This window comes from Pseudomassariella vexata (genome assembly GCF_002105095.1).
Source record: "Pseudomassariella vexata strain CBS 129021 chromosome Unknown BCR38scaffold_9, whole genome shotgun sequence".
Taxonomy (NCBI): domain Eukaryota; kingdom Fungi; phylum Ascomycota; class Sordariomycetes; order Amphisphaeriales; family Pseudomassariaceae; genus Pseudomassariella; species Pseudomassariella vexata.
Window position 1 is genome coordinate 750,871 of NW_024467964.1, and position 20,561 is coordinate 771,431.

The 20,561-nt window shown below is 51.5% G+C and overlaps 5 protein-coding genes and 1 non-coding gene across 6 annotated transcripts; 2 read left to right on the forward strand and 4 right to left on the reverse strand.

Moving 5' to 3' along the window:
- The first annotated feature begins 240 nt into the window (after positions 1-240).
- BCR38DRAFT_437956 (uncharacterized protein) lies at positions 241-5,551 on the forward strand. Its single transcript, XM_040860557.1, has 3 exons — positions 241-1,347; positions 1,398-3,191; positions 3,246-5,551. Exons 1-3 carry the CDS (start codon positions 573-575, stop codon positions 5,252-5,254), a joined length of 4,578 nt encoding a protein of 1,525 aa, XP_040714093.1. The 5' UTR covers positions 241-572; the 3' UTR covers positions 5,255-5,551.
- Positions 5,552-5,774: 223 nt separating this feature from the next.
- On the reverse strand, positions 5,775-7,067 carry BCR38DRAFT_235954 (uncharacterized protein). Its single transcript, XM_040854356.1, has 2 exons — positions 6,585-7,067; positions 5,775-6,521 (listed from the first exon to the last, which is right to left on the reverse strand). Exons 1-2 carry the CDS (start codon positions 6,997-6,999, stop codon positions 6,205-6,207), a joined length of 732 nt encoding a protein of 243 aa, XP_040714094.1. The 5' UTR covers positions 7,000-7,067; the 3' UTR covers positions 5,775-6,204.
- Positions 7,068-10,155: 3,088 nt separating this feature from the next.
- Positions 10,156-12,740, reverse strand: BCR38DRAFT_486531 (putative oligosaccharyltransferase; the record flags this gene model as incomplete). Its single annotated transcript, XM_040864042.1, has 5 exons — positions 10,156-10,426; positions 10,475-11,624; positions 11,679-12,353; positions 12,418-12,441; positions 12,590-12,740. 5 exons carry the CDS (start codon positions 12,738-12,740, stop codon positions 10,156-10,158), a joined length of 2,271 nt encoding a protein of 756 aa, XP_040714095.1.
- Positions 12,741-16,740: 4,000 nt separating this feature from the next.
- BCR38DRAFT_486533 (ATP synthase subunit E) lies at positions 16,741-17,235 on the reverse strand (the record flags this gene model as incomplete). The annotated part of the gene is made up of 3 exons (XM_040864043.1): positions 16,741-16,814; positions 16,888-17,077; positions 17,212-17,235. The coding sequence occupies 3 exons, from the start codon at positions 17,233-17,235 to the stop codon at positions 16,741-16,743; spliced, it is 288 nt and encodes a 95-aa protein (XP_040714096.1).
- Positions 17,236-17,867: 632 nt separating this feature from the next.
- BCR38DRAFT_410699 (WD40-repeat-containing domain protein) lies at positions 17,868-20,026 on the forward strand (the record flags this gene model as incomplete). The annotated part of the gene is made up of 2 exons (XM_040858493.1): positions 17,868-17,990; positions 18,068-20,026. 2 exons carry the CDS (start codon positions 17,868-17,870, stop codon positions 20,024-20,026), a joined length of 2,082 nt encoding a protein of 693 aa, XP_040714097.1.
- Positions 20,027-20,437: 411 nt separating this feature from the next.
- On the reverse strand, positions 20,438-20,509 carry BCR38DRAFT_t228. The gene has a single exon. It is a non-coding gene; the product is annotated as a tRNA-Thr (tRNA).
- Between the last annotated feature and the right edge of the window lie 52 nt (positions 20,510-20,561).

Consider the following 20,561-nt stretch of genomic DNA (forward strand, 5'->3'; position numbering starts at 1 on the left):
TCCTGGACGGAATCGGGCTCGAGATGCGAGTGGACAAAGTGGTGGTGGTGATAGTTGGATGGCGTCACGTATGGAGTACGACTGCGTTTGGTGATGCCCAGGTCGTGAGGCAGGCAAGAGCTGACGACCTGGAGAAGCTGCCTGAGCTCGACGTGTTGCAAGCTGTAATTGGTCGGGATGACCGGGTTGCAGCTCGCTAGAAGTAGTGCCTGGCCCGTGCCCTTTATTGACAGGGGTACACCAAAAAGTCCAGCTCAAGTCGCGATTGCAGACACAGAGCTCCAGGCTTCGACGCTTTAAATCGATCAGGCGAAAGTCTTCATCACAGAAACTACGCTTGATTCAGGAGGGTAAAGACGACCCAACCTCTACAGGGCCCTCTTTCAGCTTACGAGACACGATTTACGATACGAACACCTTGTTTACTCGACCACTCGCAGAAACTGGCCTGCCCCAACCAGCCATCCAAGCCGCTCAATACACTTGAACTTCCAGACTTCACCACGCCGATGCGAGAATTGGCTCTCTGAACTCGTCTACCCCTTCCATGGGAGGATAGCTCCCCAATAGTCATGGCTTTTGGATTTGGATTCAAAACCGGTTCCCCGACCGGGACTGGAGGTGCAAATGGGGGCATGGCCGAGGGCCCAGCGTTGGAGCTTATACAGACAGAAGCGCTCGGTTTCCTGTCTCTGGCCGGCGACGCCAAAATTCGTTTGACATCCCAATGGTCTCCTGCACCCGCGGCTACTGCGTCTTTGATCAGCATTGCACCACGGAAAGGGCTTGTCGCAGCTGCCGGTCCCGACGCCATTGTTCTAGCCACGACCGAAGCAGTCCGAAAGGCATTCGCATCTGAAAAAGATGGCGACAGTGAGGTCCGCTCGTTTGAGCCGCAACTGAAGATACCGATGCCCGTCCGCATATGTCAACTTGCTTTTACCGCCGATGAGAACTACCTGATCATGTCGGCTGAACAGGGTGGAGGACTGGCCGTTTACGACGTGCAGGCGCTACTGCAAGGCTCGACACAGACAGCTTTCCAGATTCCTACAAACGGCGAGGCCCTGCGAGCTTTGGTACCGAACCCGAGCCCGGAAAAGGGAGAGTACTGCGCTGTAGTGACGGACAAAGGCAACCTACTCATGGCCAACATGAAAACCAAGGATTTCGTTGCAGGAGCTAGTGGCCAAATATTGAAGGGCCAAATCAGCTGCGCGGCGTGGAGTACACGAGGGAAACAACTGGTCGCTGGATCGGGGGATGGCACGATATACCAAATGACGCCGGAGGGTGTTGTCAAAGCTGAGATCCCGAGACCACCCACGCTGGATGCGAATTACTTTGGTAAGTCGGGACTTGCCCCTGAATCCGCTACTTTACTGACCACACCTCAGTTTCGTTTCTGCTCTGGCTGGAAAATGATGTCTTCCTGGCAATCCATATGTTGACCGCAGAACAACCACCTCAGTCTAGATATCACCTGATCACCCGTCAAGGCCAATCTTTCACATGCCAGAAGTTGACTGATCCTGTTGACCCCTACGGAAACGAGAAGGTGCCACATCATACAGCTGCGCGCCTGAAGGACTTCCCTCCAAACTTACAAGACCTCTTAATATTCTCGTCGACGGCTACTCCAGATATTGGTCTGCTAACACGGTCAAAATCACCTCTCGACTCAGGGGCCGACGCAGATAAAATCACCAATGTCTTCACCACCACGGAGTTAGCTGATGATTCCAAAAGAGCCACTCTTCCTATGGGCGATAACATGGATACCCCAATGCCCATTGGTACGGTCCTTGACCTTTCAAGTCGAGATACCGTCTACAAACCCATTCCCACGGACGAGATCGAACAATCGCCCGGGCCCATACCTGGTTACTGGGTCCTAAATGACGAGGGTGTGTTGGCTGTGTGGTGGATCATATACTCTGAGTCTATTAGAGGAGGGACAAGTTACCCAGGTCTAGCCGCAGTTGAAGGAAATGCTGCACAAGCGTCGGCACCAACTGCGGCGCAGGCTAAGCCTTCCCAGTCAATTGCGTTCGGCGCCCCAAGCAGTTCGGCATTTGGAGCACCGGCAACAACCACGACACCGGCATTTGGCGGCCCATCAGCACTCGGTTCAAAATCCTCAGTCTGGGGTTCGACACCACCTTCATCACTCGGCGCTGGTGATGCCGCGTTTGGCTCGAGCACTTTCGGAAGCGCTCCAGCCTCCACAGCCCCTATCACCGGTGGTGCGTTCGGGTCAAGCACATTTGGAAGCGGAGCTGCCTCATCAGTCCCCAAATTTGGTACGCCATCATTCGGCTCATCTACGTTTGGGCAGCCCACTCCTGCGTTTGGCCAGTCTTCAGGGATCGGAACGAAGTCATCGCCATGGGCATCTGGTTCGAAACCGGGAGGATCAGCATTCGGTCAGTCTGGATTCGCCAACGCTGGCTCCGGCTCGGGCAGTGGCACAGTCGGTAGCTCGGCCGGAGGTGGATTTGCCAATTTCGCGAACAAGGGTGGATTTGCCAGCGCGACTCCGACAACGGGAGGCGGCGCATTCGGTAGCCCCTCGGGAACCAACGATGCCCCTGGGGCTGGGGGCTTCGCTGGTTTTGCTAACAAGGGGGGCTTTGCCTCTCTTGGTGCTAACGATGCAAGTAGCGGAACAAGTATATTTGCTGCAAAGAAAGCGGATGCACCAATGGACACCAAGACTTCGTTCCCGTCTTCGAAGCCCGCCGCTAGCACTGGAAATCCCTTTGGATCCCAACCTTTCAAGCTGACTTCGAGCTTCCAACCCGATCCCAATGCGAAGGACGAAGAGGCTGCCCCCGAGGAGCCTTCTGGCACAGGAAGGTCTATGTTCGGCAGTGGCTTCGCAAGCGCCTTGGACAACTCGAAGCCAGCGGGCTCCGGCCTTTTTGGTCTGGGCGGCCAACCTTCTCCTACCGCCGAATCTACGACCCCGACATCGACTCCTGCTCCGTCAAAGTTCATGCCCCAGACGACGTCGACTGCGCCTCAGACCGGTGGAATCTTCAGCTTACTCCAAAAGAGCACTCGCAGCATATTTGACAGTCCGGCGGCCACGACACCTTCGGCTGAACCGCACAAGGTGAAAGTTGAGGCAGACACTCCTAAAGACCTCAAGGATATTCCGGACATTCCTCTCCCCCCTGAATCTACCAGTAAGGCTCCTTTTCCACTTGGAGACTCGTCATCCTCATCGTCTTGTTCTGTAGATTCTCCGGATACCAGGAAGGCGCCCTCGCATGCTCCGCTGCCTCCTGCCTCGTTAGCATTGAAGTCCAGCTCGGCTGTACTTGACGCCCCACTACCGCCAGATCCATTGAAGAACAAGAAGATTTATGACACCAAATTTATAAATGCGCCTTTGCCAGGAGAGACGGCCAAACCTAAGCCCAGCCCGGCTGATGCCGCTCCCTTACCCCCGGATCCCATGAAGAACAAAAAGGCGTATAACGCCACTTTCCCGTCCCTGTCTACTCTTCAGTCGGCTCAAACATCAGCGAAACCACAAGCTAAACCACAGGCGAAACCGCAATCTGTTTTTGAATCAGTCGCTTCAAAGTCAACTGGCTTCTCTTTCCCTAGCGATCTACCCGCCGTCTCCGATAGTGATGAGGATGAAGAGTCTGGGAAAGAGGGAGAGGAAGAAGGCTCAGATGCTGAAAGTGAAGGGAGCGGCGTTGATGTTGCCAAAGACCTGAGCCCTCCGGCCGGTGGCAAGGATAAGACGCCTGGCTTCACACCCGGGAGTTCTTTCGATGGTCTCGGCGGAAGCTTCTCCACAATATCCCGCCCAGAGGAACGGAAGAGTTTGTTCGGAGAGGTTGGACGAAATGCGCCCCTATTTCCCCAACCCAATCCGGTCAGTCCTCGTTCGCCTAGTCCGGTACGAGGCGCTATTCTCTCCAGGATCATTGGCCATGACCCACCACGGTCTGTTAGCGCCCCGTTCGGCGCCCCTGGAATGGCTTCTCAAATACTTGGTGCCTCTAAGCGACCCCAGAGTCGAATGGGACCCCCGATTATTGGGAAAGATGTACCACCGTCTGCGGACCCTCGAGTCGAACAGCAGCGCAGAGCAAGAGCCAAGAAAGAAGCAGAAGAGACCCAGCTGTTAATTGATGAGGAGGATGACAAGATACAGAGCCAGTTGAGAGCCGGTATCCAGCCGACTCTTGAGTTAGACGAGTTTGTGGCACATACTGGTCCAGCGCCCTCAGCCAGCGATAATATTCCTGCCCAAGTGGAGGCCGTATATCGCGATATTAATGGCATGATCGACACGTTGGGACTGAACGCCCGTTCCCTTGCAAATTTCATCCAAGGGCACATTGATGGTTCCAGCCAGGAAAACTACAAGGATAAAGATGACCTTTCAGCGCCCGAAGACTGGACCATCGGAGAACTGGAGGATCTGGGGGAAATCGTTTCGTCCAACCTTGTCGAGGAGCTCGAAAGTTCCCGTGTCGCCAACGTTGAGGACAAGATTGCAGATGCCCAGGATCTCCTGCGCGATCTGGCTCGCGAACGCAATAAGCGTTACGACCTGCAGAAAATCATCGACTCACGTATTGATCCAGACCAAGCACTCATCACCCGCTCGCTACCTCTCACGGCCGAGCAGGCGGCGCAGCAAAACGATCTGCGACGTGACTTCACGAGATTCACCAAGCTCCTCGCCGAAGCTGAGGAAAACCTCACGCTACTCAAAGCCAAGATGGTGTCGGCCGGTGCCGCCAACGGCAAAGGCGGCCCTACGCCCACCATCGAAGCCGTCATGCGAACCATTACCAAGATGACAGCCATGGTGGAGAAGCGCAGCGGCGACATTGACGTGCTTGAAAACCAGATGCGCAAGCTGCGCTTCAGCTCGCCTCTCAACGCCAGCAACCGCAGCCGCGAGGGCTCTCCCTTCACCACTCCGCAGAAAAGGTCGTCAGTCATATTCTCGCCCGAGCGGTCGATGCGCGAGGGCACGCCGTCGCAGCAGCGCCAGAGCATGATGCGCCCCTCCTTGAGTGCGTCCGTGAACAGCATTGGTGGTGGCATGTTTGCCGTACGTGCATTCACATCGCCGCGCAGGAAGATCAGCGGGTTTGGTGAGGCAGATAAGAAGGCTGTCAAGGAGCGGAAGGAGCGCAGAGGGGCTGTGCTTGGGAAGTTGAGGGCAAGCTTGGAGAAGAAGGGGCCGACTGTCTGGGCGGTGGATGACATTCAGTAAGGTGAAGAAGGAAGAAAGCTTGGGTTATTTATCGGAATACTGCGACTGTAAAAGGGGCAAAAGCTAACAGGGAGAGACGAGAAAGCCAGAGAAGTCAGGGCGTTGAGTTTGAGGGAACACTACATGTTAGAATGGCTGAAAGTGTAATATGATCTAAATGGCACGCATTGCGATGAACTGGGAAGATAATAAGATTAGGCTTGACCTAGTCGATGGCTCCTGATGTAATATTATTGAGGCTCATGCTTGTGTGATCTTGGGCAGCTACTACGGAACGTACATGTCAGAAGTTCCAAGTTGTTAAGAAATCTTCGCATTAGTGATGGGTAACAGCTATGAAATTCATTTATGTACAAGTCAATCTCATGATAGGGCCACGATATCGTCCGGATAATGCAAATCTGCCGATGGGTCACCATGGGCGAAACTGATGACGATATGAAAGGAGTGACCTTGCTTTCTTTTCCCTTTTGTTATATCCCATACTGATACAAAATTGATCATTGTATCGTATCCTTTTGTCCTCAAGTGACAGTCTAGAACTCTGCTCTCGCCTATTTTCTGCTGTATTGTCGATCTCCTTTTCCATGTCGGTATGGGGATGAAGGAGGTGGGGTGGTATACAAGGACGGAGTCAGTTTCGTGCAAATCAAATTTTTTTTTGTTGTTTTCTTTTTTATTGCTCGGCCTGAACAAGGAGATTCCCGTCCTGTTCTCCTAGTTTTCTTCGACTCTTTGAGTCTAAGCCAAGACAGTATTCTGCAAATGGTGCAACAAGCAGTAAGTATAGAACAATAGTGAATGGTAAGGCAAGAGTTTTCCGCTTAGCTCTCTCCTTCAGAGGTACTCGATCATCGCAGCGCAGCCCAAATTGGAGTCCATCCAGGGCAAGCATAGAACGGTAGCCTGCCAGGAGCCGCGCATGTCGAGTGGGTTTCACAGTTCCGAGTTTAGTACATGCCGAAGCGTCGCACACGGCGCCGCGGAGTGCAACAGCTACTGTTGCGGCAGACAACATTGTCTGCCGAGTGTCCGGTATGTGCTACGACGGAGGATCCTTCGGACGGAGGGTGGAAGTCAGATGCGTGATTTGAAAGGTCGGAAGTCTTGTCATGGTAGTGGTACATGGATTCTGCATGAGCGTTATTGGGGTCATACTTCTGTACATTATCGTGTTGGCGAGCATTGTAATGGTGCTTGAAAGGCGAGACAGACAGAGTATTTCTCAGATTTGTCTTATGAGCTCGATCCTCATTGCTCGAAAATTCTGTTTTGCCGGTCAGTTCTGTCATGGCTGTCGTCACAACATTCGGTAGCATCAAAGACTTACCAAGTTGTCTTGGGCTCTTGTCCTTGGAATCGTTGATTTCCTTATCATCAACGTCTGAGCCACCGCCCGTCGCCATCTTGTAGTGATCATTGCCATCAACGCGATCCTCGCCTGAATCACACGATTCTATGGAGATCAGACTAGGCGTCAGATTGCTAGAGAAGGGGAATGTCGAGGTCGCAGAACCACCATACGACCCACCGAAAAGGCCAGAGCGTTTACCGGCACGCATGAGATCCTCTTCAGCCATCTCTTCGGCAACTTGCTCGATACTAGATTGTATGTTCTCCCATGAGTCGGTTCTAACGCGAGGCGAGGCGTGGTTGTTGTCAAAATAGTATTCAGCAGGCGTGGGAGGCACGAAGTCAAAAGCACTATTGCGATCACTGGGGGTAGGTTCCTCCGGCTCGAGCATGGAGCGACGTTCATCCTAAGAACTGAAGCGCTTGGCCGCCGAGAGGTTATTGAATGAAGCATGGGAAAGCATGCTGTTGTTGACGGGCTCATTGAGGTTAGACGGGCTGTTCGAGGAGCGCGGCAGTTGCTCAGAATGCGATTGTCCAGAATGCGATTGTCCAAGCTGATCAGAATGACCCATGGGTTGAGGAACATCAGTCTGATTGTGGTCTGCAGAGCGATTCGTCACATCCGATGCCTCATTGCGAACTGAAGGCTTCCTGTAAACAGGGGTGACATCACTGTTCTTGGAAGACGAGGTCGAGACCTTCGACCCCACCATGGAAGAAAGATGCGATGCCGTCGACTCGCTTTTGCGCAGTTCATTTAGTCTTTCTAGCAGCTTTGAAGAAGACACACAAGAATCTGTGGAGCACAATGCGGAAGACAAATTCGCCAGGGAAGCCGTCTGAAGAGGAGCAACCCCTTTAGAACTGCCAGCAGAGCGCCGAACAGACGCATTCGGTGCCTTGTGATGAACCTTGGGGCCTCCTAATCGGGATGACGCTCTAGATTCCGACTCTTCAGCCGTAGACAGAGACTTTGCCTTCTTGTGGTTACCTCTGTGGGCACAATACATAGACACCAAGGTCTTCATGAGGCTACTACGTCTGGGTCTCTTGTGAAGAGTACGACGTCGTCTGCGATCGTCGTGAGTATACTGGCCACTCGAGACAAGATAATCTTCATCCGTGCTGGCAGTCACAGTGGGGGCCTCCTGAATGGTTTTGGTCAATTTACTCAGCGACATTATTAATGAAGCAGAGGAAGAACTTACCTTGGTAAATTTGCGGCTTACAACACTAGCTGTCGCTTCAGAGTCCGTGACGGGAGCTTTCGCAATGCATCTGCGACAATAATCCGGCTCGGGAACCTGTCCTGGCTTCAACGGATGTGCCATGTGGTACCCTTTGGATCTCGTCTTGCCGCAATCAGCACACACGTGTTTGAGAGGTTTCTCCTTCGTCGAATCCTTCTCTTTGCTCTGCTTCTTCGGCTTAGACTTTTTGTCTGCCTGACCCCCGACGTTGTCCTTCACCTCATCTTGAAAAGCGCTCTGAGACTGGACAATCGTGTCGTAATGCTCTTGAATATCCAAAGCCTCCTGTGTTCCAATTGTGTTGCTTCCGGCATAGGACGCCGTGGTTCCATCGCCGACGTAGACGATGCGAGCAGAGGGTGGAGGAGATGGAAATAAAAACTCAGCAAAGGGAGCCGAGGCGGATTTTGGCATAGACGGTACCATGTGCTGGGTCTGGTTTGGCAGTATGGGCATTGACGCTGATTGAGGCATAATATAGCTTTGATGATGGACTGAGGCAGGGGGAGTGAATGGAGTTTGCTGATTGTGCCAATTGTTGAGAGGATATGTAGCGAAATGAGTATGGTCAGCTACAGTTCCGGGGAAGGTCGGAAAGGTCACTGGTTGATGGTATGCGTGAGCCACGTTCGGTGCCATAGTCGTTGCATGCTGTGGCGAAAAGCCCGGGGGTATTGAGAGTGCAGGAAAGGTGAATGGCGTGTATGGTGCCGGAGGCTGGTGTGGCTTCTCTGGTTTCTCTGGTTTCTCTAGCTCAATCACGGAATCCCTATCATCCTTAAGCTCAATGGTCTCCCTCCGTTCGAGCTGGTCGTGTCCATTAGGCTTTGCTCGGGAACTGCAACCATTGCTTCGTTTGATCTTGACAACAGTCGCTGGGGACTCCTCAGGCTCAGGCTCGGGCTCCAGCTCGTATTCATTAGCCTTACGACCAAATAACTTCCCGACCGCGGACGCGGAGCGGGACCGGCTGCGACTATTGTGTCTGGCCTTGAGGATTGAGCGAGGAAGCCCGTAGTAGTCATACTCGGTATCTCGTTTTGATGAAGGCTCGATCCGACGATGAGAAGCTCTGATCGGAGTTGAGACGAGCGACGGGCTTCTAGAGGCAGTATTGGGACGAGCACGTCGATCAAAGTCCATTCGAGACGGAAGGCCCAAACCCTGTCCCATCAAGTCGAAGCCATAGTCTTGTAATAGCGGATCATGCTTCTTCCTGACCAGCGCAGGTTTTCCTGACTTGGTCGTCGTGACATACATCGCATACTGCGGGAGATATGTTTCACTGCTGCCAACTAACGGCCGGGCTGAGAGCGTGCTGGAGCTCCTGGTGAGTTGTCAGTGAGATGTACAGATTTGAGTATACCAATCTCTCTGTCGTTGCTTGCCAGATGATAGCTATCAATATGGTTTGACAAGGAGATGCCCAGGATCAGAAGGAAGTGAACAGAGTCGCACTTTCCGCGACATGAGGTGATGGGAGTGCGGTGATTGACATTGTAAAATCAACGGCAGGTAAAGTATAAACGGAAGACTTACTCGCTGCCACTACGACCTTTTCTGGATCTCCACATCACCGCCACTTCCAACACTGTGATATCTTGCAATCTAGAGATATGTGCCAGTGAGGAAGGAGCGACGGGGATGGTCGCGACAGGTTGGCTAACTCAAAGGCTCAGTTGTGACACTGCTGCTGGTAGAGGAAATGAAAATAAAAGCTTCGCACAGCCCAATTGCAGGTATTGAGAAAGGGCAAAGAATGAGCTGGGCGATTCGGGTGTAGCTTTATGTTATTTCTTCTGGTTGCCAACAAAATAGAAGAATCATGGGGGAGGTGCTGGGGAAGGCAAGTTGTGATGGTTGCGAGGAATGGTGACTTGAGACCAGACTATGCTCAACTAAAAACCAATTAGATAATGCTTGATGCTCTCAGAATCAATTGAGTAATGCCTCGTTCACACAATTGAAAATGTACGGTTGTATAATCTTCGATCTCACCCATGGTCCACCAACCGTTCACCACCAAGACCTCGCTGCTCGTTCACAAGGACCTCACCCAGCACGTTACACTTTTGCATATCTTCACTCCATCAGTACAGTCCAGAGAGTCGAGCTCATCAGTTAACAAAATATATTTGGTCCGTTTTTGTTACACGTACAATGCCTGCCTGCCCGCCCGTCATCCTGGTAGGCTATTTTTCAGCCCATCCTTACGAGATTGTGGGACTTCATCGTAGAGACGAACCCAAGCCTCTATGTGTGATCAAGCCTCTACGAAGCAACAGCCTGGAAGATCTAGTCTACTCTCAGGGTTCTCGCACCTCGCTTCTTGATGGCCTTCTTCTTTTTATGGCCTCTGTCAAATGATGCTGCTGCGGCATGGTCTCGACCAATATTGTCGAGATCCTTGACCTTGTAGATGCGGATGATCCAGTTTTCACTGGTAAAGGCCTCGTCCAGCGTGTTGAGAGTCGGGCCGACATCAGGGAGACGCGCACCTCGGACGCGATCCTGAGCCTGGCCGGGTGGGAAGAGAGACTGGTAGTTGTAGTACGACATCTTGTACCTGGTAGTTGTTAGTGATGTTTTACGATATTAGCAGCGATACACTTACATCAAGCTGTTCTTCATGGTCTCAGTAGCTTCGCCGTCGATGCGGTACTCGCCACGAGGGGTGAAGAAGTCGCGTTCCTTGACCTCATCGGGCCAGATACCTTCGGCGATTCTGACCATCCACAGAAACTTGTTGATATCGTCTCCAGAGTATCCGAGAAGACCTCCGAAGACAACCAAGACGTAATCGACCTCATGCTGGCGCATGATTGGGTAGCTGACCTCTTCACGAGAGCTCATCGCCTTGCCAACGGTCGCGATGTGGGTGTTGTTCCACGTGTTGTTGTCAACCAGGGTAGGTCGATCAGCCATACCGCCAATCTGGTAGCCGTAATCCCACCATGACATGATCTTGGCATCCTCCTTGGTGTTTTGTCGAAGCCATTGGTAAGCCTCACGGTAATCATCGATGATATGCTGGCTGCCATCCGGCATTCTGCTTGCCAGCACCACGGATGGGGACGAGTATGCGTTGGAAGTGACCCACGTGCAGTGAAGAACAAAGAGCAGGAGGTAGCCGGTCATGGCTGCTGAAACGGAAACCTTGGACATAAAGCTGTAGATACCGACCAGAGGCTTTCTGGTACTGCGCAGCGACCCCGCATGCTTGGAAGCCTTCTTGTCTGTGCTCTCCTCTGCCTCAGCTGTTTCGGGTTTTGGAGACTTGACATGGAGATACGTGTTCAAAAGCTGGGATGCGGACATGGCAGCAGCGACACAGACCACAGGGGTCAGCGTCAGCATCAGTCGTACCATGACACCAGCGAAATAGGTGCCAAAGACAGAGTAGACCACAATGAAGACATGTTCATCCTCCAGCTTTTGGAAGCACAGGTAGACGCCAGCTGGGAAGAGCCAGATCAACATGTTCAGGTCGAAGAAAAAGGCAGGCCAGGCCGTGGGCTGATGCTCAGACACCGAGGCAATGATGGGAATGTGGATCTTGGCATAGCCGGTATCCCACAGAGAGTAGAATCGGCCGGACCAGGGTGCAATGTATCCTGCTGATGTCAAACCAACCAGGGTGACGAGTGAGATACCGAACACGCCGCCCGCAACGATGATCAGAAAGTTCTTAAACTGCTGCTGACTGGGTAGCGCCGCACGGATATAGACGATGAACGCCACCAACTGGAGGAATCCAAAGACGCCTGACGTTCGGTTAGTTGCTGACTCTTATGCTGCTCATGATGCAAATGACCTACCCAAAGCTGGCATGTGCTCACTGGTGCGAACAGGCAAGAAACCCACAAAAGGAATCTGCATGCTGGCAATCGTGCCCAGCGCGTACCAAGTGGTATATGAAACATAGAGCCTGGTGCTGTACCTGCCCATACAGATGAGAACCAAAGCATGGAGAGGCAGCAGGTTCGTAATGAAGGCATATCCACCCCACGAGGACACCATGTAACCGTAGAAAAGGGCACAGAGGGCACCCCAGAGGACGGATCCGAGCTTCAGCGCCTTGATCCACAGGTAAAAGGTGAAGACGAGGAGGAAGATGGCGATGGCTTCGTTATCGTACGAACCAGCAACGGATCTCGAAATGTAGCCGGGCGTGATTCCCATGAAGACGGCAGCCAGCAATCCAGCCGAGGAGGATGTGGTCATCTCATTTGTCAGGAGGTAAGCTGCAAACGCCGTCAAGCCGGAGCAGGCTGGTGCGAGAAGGACACAAATGTTCCTGATGTCGACCGGCACAGTCAGGGCACGGAGAAGATGATAGATGACACCGCTGGTAACCATCAGGCCCGGGTACAGGGTACCTCCAGTCACTCGTCCCAATGGATGCCATGTTCGGTCGTCAAACCAGTCCCAGAAATCGTAGAAGCCATTTGCTACCAAGTATTTGGTTGCCCTGAAGTTGAACCATGGGTCAACTGTCTCGAGTGTTAGTGACGGAACCGGTAGCGGGTAGGAGAGCTCTGGTTCTAAGCTACTGACATTCGTGGATGATGGACTCGAAACCTGGAGTTGAGGTGGTTAGCATTGGAGCTTCACAATGACACAGGGCAGCATCAAGGCCCCGATTGAATCGGAGGCAGACATGTGCAAGGGATTCGGGAGACCCCAAGCTGCCGATATGCGCCGTGAAGTTTGGTCTGGGGCGACTCACGAATGACGGAGAAAAGACGACTAGCTACTGCCGCGCCTGCGATGAAGCAGAGAATGACGACTTTCAATATGGTCTTGGTGCTCTTACTCTTGCCCAGGTTGGCAAAAGCCTCCACCGGGTTTGAAGAATGAGGGTCGGTTGCGACCACCATTGTCGCTGTTGCTCCCTCGTTGTCGGAATTGCTGTCGGGAGGGTGGTTCATGAAAACAGCAAGGCCTTGGTTGGAGTTACTTGAAGCCCAATTTTCGAACGCATGCACTTTGAGGACAGCTGGAGCTTTCAGATGCTCCGCGCGTCACAGAAGTTCGGGTTGCAGGGGTCCAGTAGTTGGCAGTAGGGGTAGGTGGGGGCCAAGACCGTCAAGCAGGCCAATCAAGTTCTTGGTTCTGCCAGCCGTTTATTCCGATTAGTTGTTTCAGAATTGCTCACAACTACATCAAGCTGGTCAATCGCTCAACAACTTCTATATCCATATATTGTTTTATGTTGCTCAACTTGACTGGCCAGGCTGTGGCAATTATCAATCTTGAAAGACTGCGGACGCAAAGCTAACTCCTACAACAGACAAGCGGGCTGGCAGGTTCTATTATAGGATTCTCTATGCTCGGGCTGAACCTACCGACCTTGAAGCTTTCCACAATTTTGCAGCTCAGTACCAAGGCCTATGTATATGAATATCCATTGGAGGCCGAATAGAGGGTTCGTCTACCACTCAGACGAAACCAGGTCGGCCAGAAGACGGCGCTCCTGTGGAATTGGTCATATTTCCTCGGATGCCAAGGCCCTATTCGAAGGACATCAAGCTTCTGATACCAATATCATGGAACAGGGCCCACCTCACCGGTAACGTTAACAGACATTTATAGACATCTATTTTAATTTGGTTTGTCCTTCTCAAATACTATGTGATCTGTGAGCTGACCCAACGGCCATTGGGATCAACCAATGCAATCCGTATTTATGGTCAAAGTTACGCGCTCACCTAAGCTTGTAGTACTGAAGTATTAGAAGGTATTAAGTGGGTCACATGTGGAATATTCTACTCTGAGTGAGCAGCTCTACATTGTGGTCTAGGCGTGTCTTTAGGTCCTGATCAGCTTCTTTAATCCATGCCCATTACATTTCACAGATGAACTATTATCTCACGACCACCAAGCGACGAGCTCCTGTCACTTCGGGGACAGCCAATGCCGGTTGCCTCTGAATAACCTTTCTTGTCGCTCTTAATGCCATCCCTTTTATCACGAGGCAGACTTTCCAGCGAAAACTTGCTGACCATGACCGGTAAAGCCTTACTACGTCCGATGCCGTTGGGTCTCTCATCAAGATCTTCATTCGACGCAAAAAGCTCTTTGAACCTGTCACTGGGCACCGTCTTATACCCATGCATACCCAAGTATGCAGTCTTGTAAGTCTCCAAGCTGATCTCATCTAGGTCTACGACATATGACCATTCACACAGCCCCAACGCTGAAGATGAACTCCAGTTCGCCGATCACGGGAATGGGCTCGGTGGTTTTGGCGACGAGTCCCAAGATACCGGCGCTGATATCACAGCTCAGGGAAGGGGGGATTAGGTCACCTTGCTTGCGGGTATTGTGTTCGTCTGGAACGTACGTGTACACTGTTGGAGTAGAGAGCTTTCTTTGACGGCTTCGGTGTCGTCCTTGTTGCGCAGGAACCACAAGACTCGAGCCGCCTGTGCTTCTGGGTAGCCGTCCCACTGGCCGTACTGGGTAATGTGGTACGTGCCGCCCTTGTAGTCCACGATGATCAGATGACGATTTTCCATCTTTTTTGAACTGCTGTATAAAATGCTGGTTTATTCTGATATTTGTCAATCTGGGAGGAAAGGAGGTGGATTGTGGTGAGATACAACATATTGCTTTCATTGACCCACAGCAATTCTCTCCAACGTCGTCACAGAAGAATGAGTTGATATTGTAGAAATCGATTCATCGGAAACCCCTGAGTTTCAACGCTAAACCATCGTCGCCCCAAGGTGTCCTGCTCTTCAGTGTAGGACTGCGTGTGTGTAGTAAAATTTAGATGTAATAACTGATGGTGCTTTGCAGTCCCCTCAACTTTGGTTGTAGAGCTGATCCTTTTATTTACACTCAAACACAGTTTCATCTTCCAAGAAACTCAATGACAGGCAGTCGAGATCTCCAGGCTGCCATGGGTGCCTGGGTGGTAGTGTTTGCACTTGTTTCAGGTAGCCTATCAGCTGATTGCAAAATACGTCAGTGATCAGGCAAGTGAAATCTTGAGCTGAATAGTGAACATTATGTCCATCAATGTAAATATTGATATAGTTATCATTTTAGCTTAAAATCGCAGAGCCATAAAATTGGTGCCGAAGTAATAAGAAACGGTTGAGACTTAGGTAGTAACATGGAGAGTTTGCCACAGACTAGCTTCAGGGGGTATATCCAGAGTCTTCTAAGTTTGTAGCATATCTGCCAATTTGCTTATTTTGTCCAATTGAAGATTCGTGTGCACGAAGATGGTGCTGTTATTGCGTATAGGTACTTTCCGTTGTGTCTCTTGTTAATCATGATACTAGCTCATCTAGTACAATCGTTGTTAGAACTCGTGTCTTTGGCCTCTCTTTCGAGGGAGTCTATAGAGAGTAAAGACCGATAGATTATCAACTATGTCGTAATTATCAAATAACCATTCCTCCTCACCCTCCTTCCTCTTCTCTGCTCTCAGCTCCACGTTCAACCTATGACAGCCGTCAACTCATCATAGATCTTCGGCTATGTCCTCGAGCACGCATATCATCTCGCCATCGCTGAACCAACCCGGATTTCTTCGGAGGCCCCCGAAGTTATGAAGGCCATCCGCACTGGACTGCACGGAGCCGTGGAATTTGGCATCACGCGGGGGTAGCCTAGACCCCATCTTTTCGCAGTATATTGGGCTTCTTCCATCGTCGATCACATTATATTGGTAGGCAGATGGAATCGCATCATTATGCAGCTTCAGTTTTTCGTAAAAATGTGTCCTCAATATGAAGGAATTTCATTATGGGTATCGAGAAGGTTCGTGAGATGTGCCGACTCGGTATGTATGAAGAAACAGGGGCAGAACGTAAATGGTCCACCCCCAAGCGGCATCTTCTGAATATAATTTCAAATCTGTATCACCGTTCACACCATCAACACCGCGAGAAGATATTTGCAAATGGTAATACAAGAATTGATATCACGTGTGAACACTCAACCCTTTCGTTTACTGCTTGTGGGGGTATGGTGAATTTTTTACGATGGAGTTCTGTTGTGATATCCGTAATCAGACCAATTTTATTATCAGGTTGTACGAGTGAATATGAGCCGCTTGAAATGACAGGTCTATCTGAGGCTAGTGAAAGGCTTTTGTCAACTCGACGATGCCCAGCACCCAAATGGACATCGCATAAATCTGCAATATGACGGATAACCGAAACGGAGGATGTAAGTCGAAGAGGTGGTCATAAACATGTATACTGTTCCGTAGGTTGTAAAGGTTGAATGTAGGGATCCTGCTTTCCGAGGCTTACTATGACTACGAATAATGAGGACAAGACATGATATAAATATTTCCATTACAAGGGCCATATGACGTAGGAGAGTAGTGTGTTGCCCAGCGAAGTGAGTGCACAGTTAGAGAGGTTTGACATTATCATATCCCACCTTATTTCAGATCATGCTGAACCATACTGAAACGGTGCATCATGGCAATTTCCAGACTGCCCTAAACTCCCGCAACGGGTGATTAGTAGGTTCAAAGCAACGTGCCCAGCTTGAGTAGAACGTGGCAGAGTGACCCCTCAAGTTATCACAGGAGATGAGATACGTTGGTTGAAGACCAGAAGAACCAGGAGTGTCATCGTCGGATTCAGCCACCCAAGTCTAGGTAGTTTTGCGTATTGGTACACATGTACATGAGGAACCCAAGGAAATCTATGAGGTTATTTTTGAGAGCGTCGCAATCATACACCCCCGGTTTATGCCCCGAGCAGGCACAGTCCATCATGATTCATTGTAGATGGTAGAGCCCCCGTGGCAGTCGATGCAGGCTCGTCCACCCCTGTCCTGTTATCTCCTCACAAGTCTATTCAGGATTGCGTTCCCTTCATATTACATCCATATCGAAGACTGGGAGATTTACGGCTTCTGCGCAATCAGAGCGTTGAAGTAGGCTTCGAGATCGAAATTCGGGTCCATGGGGTCTTGGTTTACTGTGTAACTGTTAGTATCCCTTCTTCCAAAGCTAGCACTGCTTCTCCAGGCGTTTCTAGGGACAAAACATACGTCCACTCTGCTCGGCAGACTTGGGAGTCGGGTTCTTCGATTCGGCGTACTTGGCTCTCGCCTGCTCTATTAATTGCTTCTTGTGCTCGTATTCCTTCTGTGCAGCGGCGGCCTTTTGCGTGGAGGTAATGGTTCGCTGGTGGGAGAAACCGTAGAAAACGCCAAATGCGAGTGCCGAGTACCGGAGCACCTATATTGCATTTCATTAGCCATGATTTCCACTGAAATATAGTACGTTGGGCCGTGAATGCGCCGCCAGAGGCTGGGCAGGATTGGGAGCGATTTGCGAGGTTTTCGGGGCAAAACAAGACGAGTGTCACGTACGTTGACTCCCGAAGTGGCAGACATTGGGCCGGTTTAGTCGCGCGACTGCCTTTGGATAGTGAAGAGCGGTCGCTTCGCAGTGCGCAGACAGGAAATAGATTCCCAATTGGCCCTTTCGCTGGGTGTTGTCGAAGGAATGGGGCGATACGTGATACGACTCTTTGAAGATTTAGTCTAAGACGAAGGTCGGGAAATTTCGCAAGGGAATTTTACAGCCGGGCAAGCAAGCTTGAAGAGGCCAGAGCCTAGCAGCAGCCAGGCGCTCTCTATCAGAGCTCCGAGCTGGAACAAGGCCAGGTCCGATTTTTAGCCGCTAGCCGCTACCAATAAGAGACCCAATCCCTAGGCCCAGGCTCAAGCAGCTGGCAGCTGTACGGCTTTGTTCTAGCGGCAGCGCGACTGCTGCATCAGGGTCAGGGACGGCACGCGCAGCGCAATTGCTGGAATGGACCTCATTGTCGACTTGACTTGTTTAGCATCTTCAAGTGAGCCTACGTAACCTTGCCATATCACGAATTCCTACATCACCGAGCCCCCCACCCCACCATAACGATAGAAACCGATATTCCCTGGTCTCGGAGTCACTGTAATACGCTCGCAGCCGGCATTCCATCCCCTGACGAATCGACCCGGAATGGGTCGTTGTAGTAGACAATATGCAACAACGACAGCAGGAGATCAATGCGAAGAAGGCGAAGCTCGCAGAGCTGAAGGCCAGGAGGGAAAACAGGGCCAATCAAGCCGCTGCTGGTAGGACTGGCTCCGGCAGCCACCCCGAAGTATGTGTTGATGTCTTTTCACATGTAATGCCATGCCGCAGCAGATTTTATAAGAAGCTGACCTATATGCTCCAAAGCTGGTTCACCCGACGCCCGGGCGAGGCGACAAAACGGATATCGAAAACCTGATCAATAAGCTTGTGGGAGAAAGCAGACCGGGCTCTACCTTTGGGAGCGCATCACCAGCACAGCGAGGAAGCCGACCGAATAGTGTCTTGAGTGCAGGGGAATTAAGCACAAAATTCTCGGATTTTGCATCCCAAGCGAATGGACAACAGCCTGCTCAAGCATCTCCGCCTTCGCAACCACAGGTCTTGACGACGGTACCACTCCAAACGGTATACGAATGCCCGCCGTCGCCCGTAAAGGAGATATTTTCTTACAGCAAGGGAGTGCAAACGACTGATGAGTGGACGGGCCCAAGTACCAGACCTCGTGCGATTTCAGAACTCCCAGACGAAGATGACCTTTCCGGCGTAACATCAACACCGAACAAGCGGTTGAGCAGGAGAGCACGGGAGCGAGAGGAAGATCTACGGCTGAAATTACGGAAAGAAATCGAAGAAGAGCTGAAAGCAACGAAGGAGCTGGTTATTGATGGCGTGCTTCCAGAGAGTTCGGTTGCCAACGCCAACTTCCCAGCGCGGACCCTGACGGCCGAGGAGCTTAAGGCCGTGACGGCCTCGGATGAGTTCCTCGACTTCGTTGAGCGGTCGACCAAAGTCATTGAGCGCGCCCTGGACCAGTCGTATGATGTCTTGACCGACTATTCACTGCAAATTAACGATGTTGACGATGTTGAGGACCAAGCTGGAAACACAGCAGGCAAGGGCCGGCGGCGAGTCAAGGAGGTCGTCCAGTTCTACGACGAACGTTGGTCCAAGAAGCGCATGGTCAGCAGCATCGACTTTTCACCCAAATTCCCAGAGCTATTGCTTGCATCATATACCAAGAATCCATCTGCGCCTCACGATCCCGATGGCATCGTTCAGGTCTGGAATTCGCATCTGCAGGATCGGCCTGAGTTCATTTTCCACGCCCAATCTGACATCTTGACGGCAAAGTTCTCCCCTTTCCACCCAAATCTCATAATTGGTGGTACATACTCTGGCCAGGTACTGCTATGGGACACACGGGCAAGATCTGCTCCGGTCCAGAAGACGCCGCTCACAGGCTCGGGCCACTCTCACCCCGTTTACTCCGTCGACATTGTCGGAACACAAAATGCAAATAACATTATCTCGGTCTCGACAGACGGCGCTCTATGTGTCTGGTCCGTTGACATGCTGTCTCAACCCCAAGAATCTCTGACTCTTACCAGCCCACCCCCAAGCAAATTTGAGGATGTTGCACCTACAACCATGGCGTTTCCTCAGGCAGACCCGACATATTTCCTTATTGGCACTGAGGAGGGACCCATTTACCCATGCCATCGCTACGACCGCGCCGGCGCCAAAGCAGGTATCGACTCCCGTGTTAGTTACAAGGGTCACGCCGCACCGGTAATGTCAGTCGCCTACCACCCGCCGCGGGGCCCAGTGGATCTGGGCGACCTCGTGTTGTCCGCTTCCCTCGACTGGTCTGTCAAACTGTGGAAAGTGCGCGCGCCCGCCGCGACATCCACTATCGTCGACGCTACCGGCACCTCCGTAGCGCCGTTGCTAGACCTCGCCCGTGAAGATGTGGTCTACGACGCGGCATGGTCTCCCGTGCGACCCGGAGTCTTCGCCCTCGTCGACGGTGCCGGCTCTATGGAGATTTGGGACCTGAGCGTCGAAACGGAGATCCCCGTTGCGAAGATAAGCCCCACGGCGCGGAAGGAAGGTCGACAGCTGCTGAGCAAGAGTCTCAACAAGGTGGCATGGGAACCCAGCGAGGGTAAGCGGGTCGCGGTGGGCGGCATCGATTCCGTTGTTACCGTGTTCGAGGTTGGGCCGGACTTGGGTGGCAAGGACGGTGTCAAGGCGGAGGAGTACACTAGTATCAAGAAATTGGTTGCACGGCTTGAAGCTTCTAATGCGGGTGGTGTTGTGTGAATGCGCGCGCACACATCATGTATAATAATTTTGAGAGTACTTTGGTTCTTGGTGGTTTACAGGACAAAGACGACGATGATCTTATTGTTTTGCAGGGGAGTTTGTATTATACCCCCAGAATGATAGGCGTCTTGTCCAGTGCATCTAAGAATTGAGGAATCAATTCATTCATAAAACTCAGGGGCAACTATGCGGCTGTCAGCTTTGAGATCTGGGTGTTGAATTGTCTATAGACACTGTCGGCATATGCAATCTGGTATAACGCAAAATCCCGTGATTAACAGGACGAACCAGCGACTACGGTATAAAAAACTAATATCAATTGGCAAGTAAGCAGAAAGATCAGCCGAAGAAAGTCTAATAATAACTCTGGTGCAGCCAAGATCCAAAAATGAATTGGTGAAAGATATATGCCCTCAGCCAGAATTGAACTGACGACCTCGTCATTACTAGTGACGCGCTCTACCACTGAGCTATGAGGGCATCTAACGATGCCTAGTGGTGTACGGGCTCTCTTCGTGATTGAACAAAATTG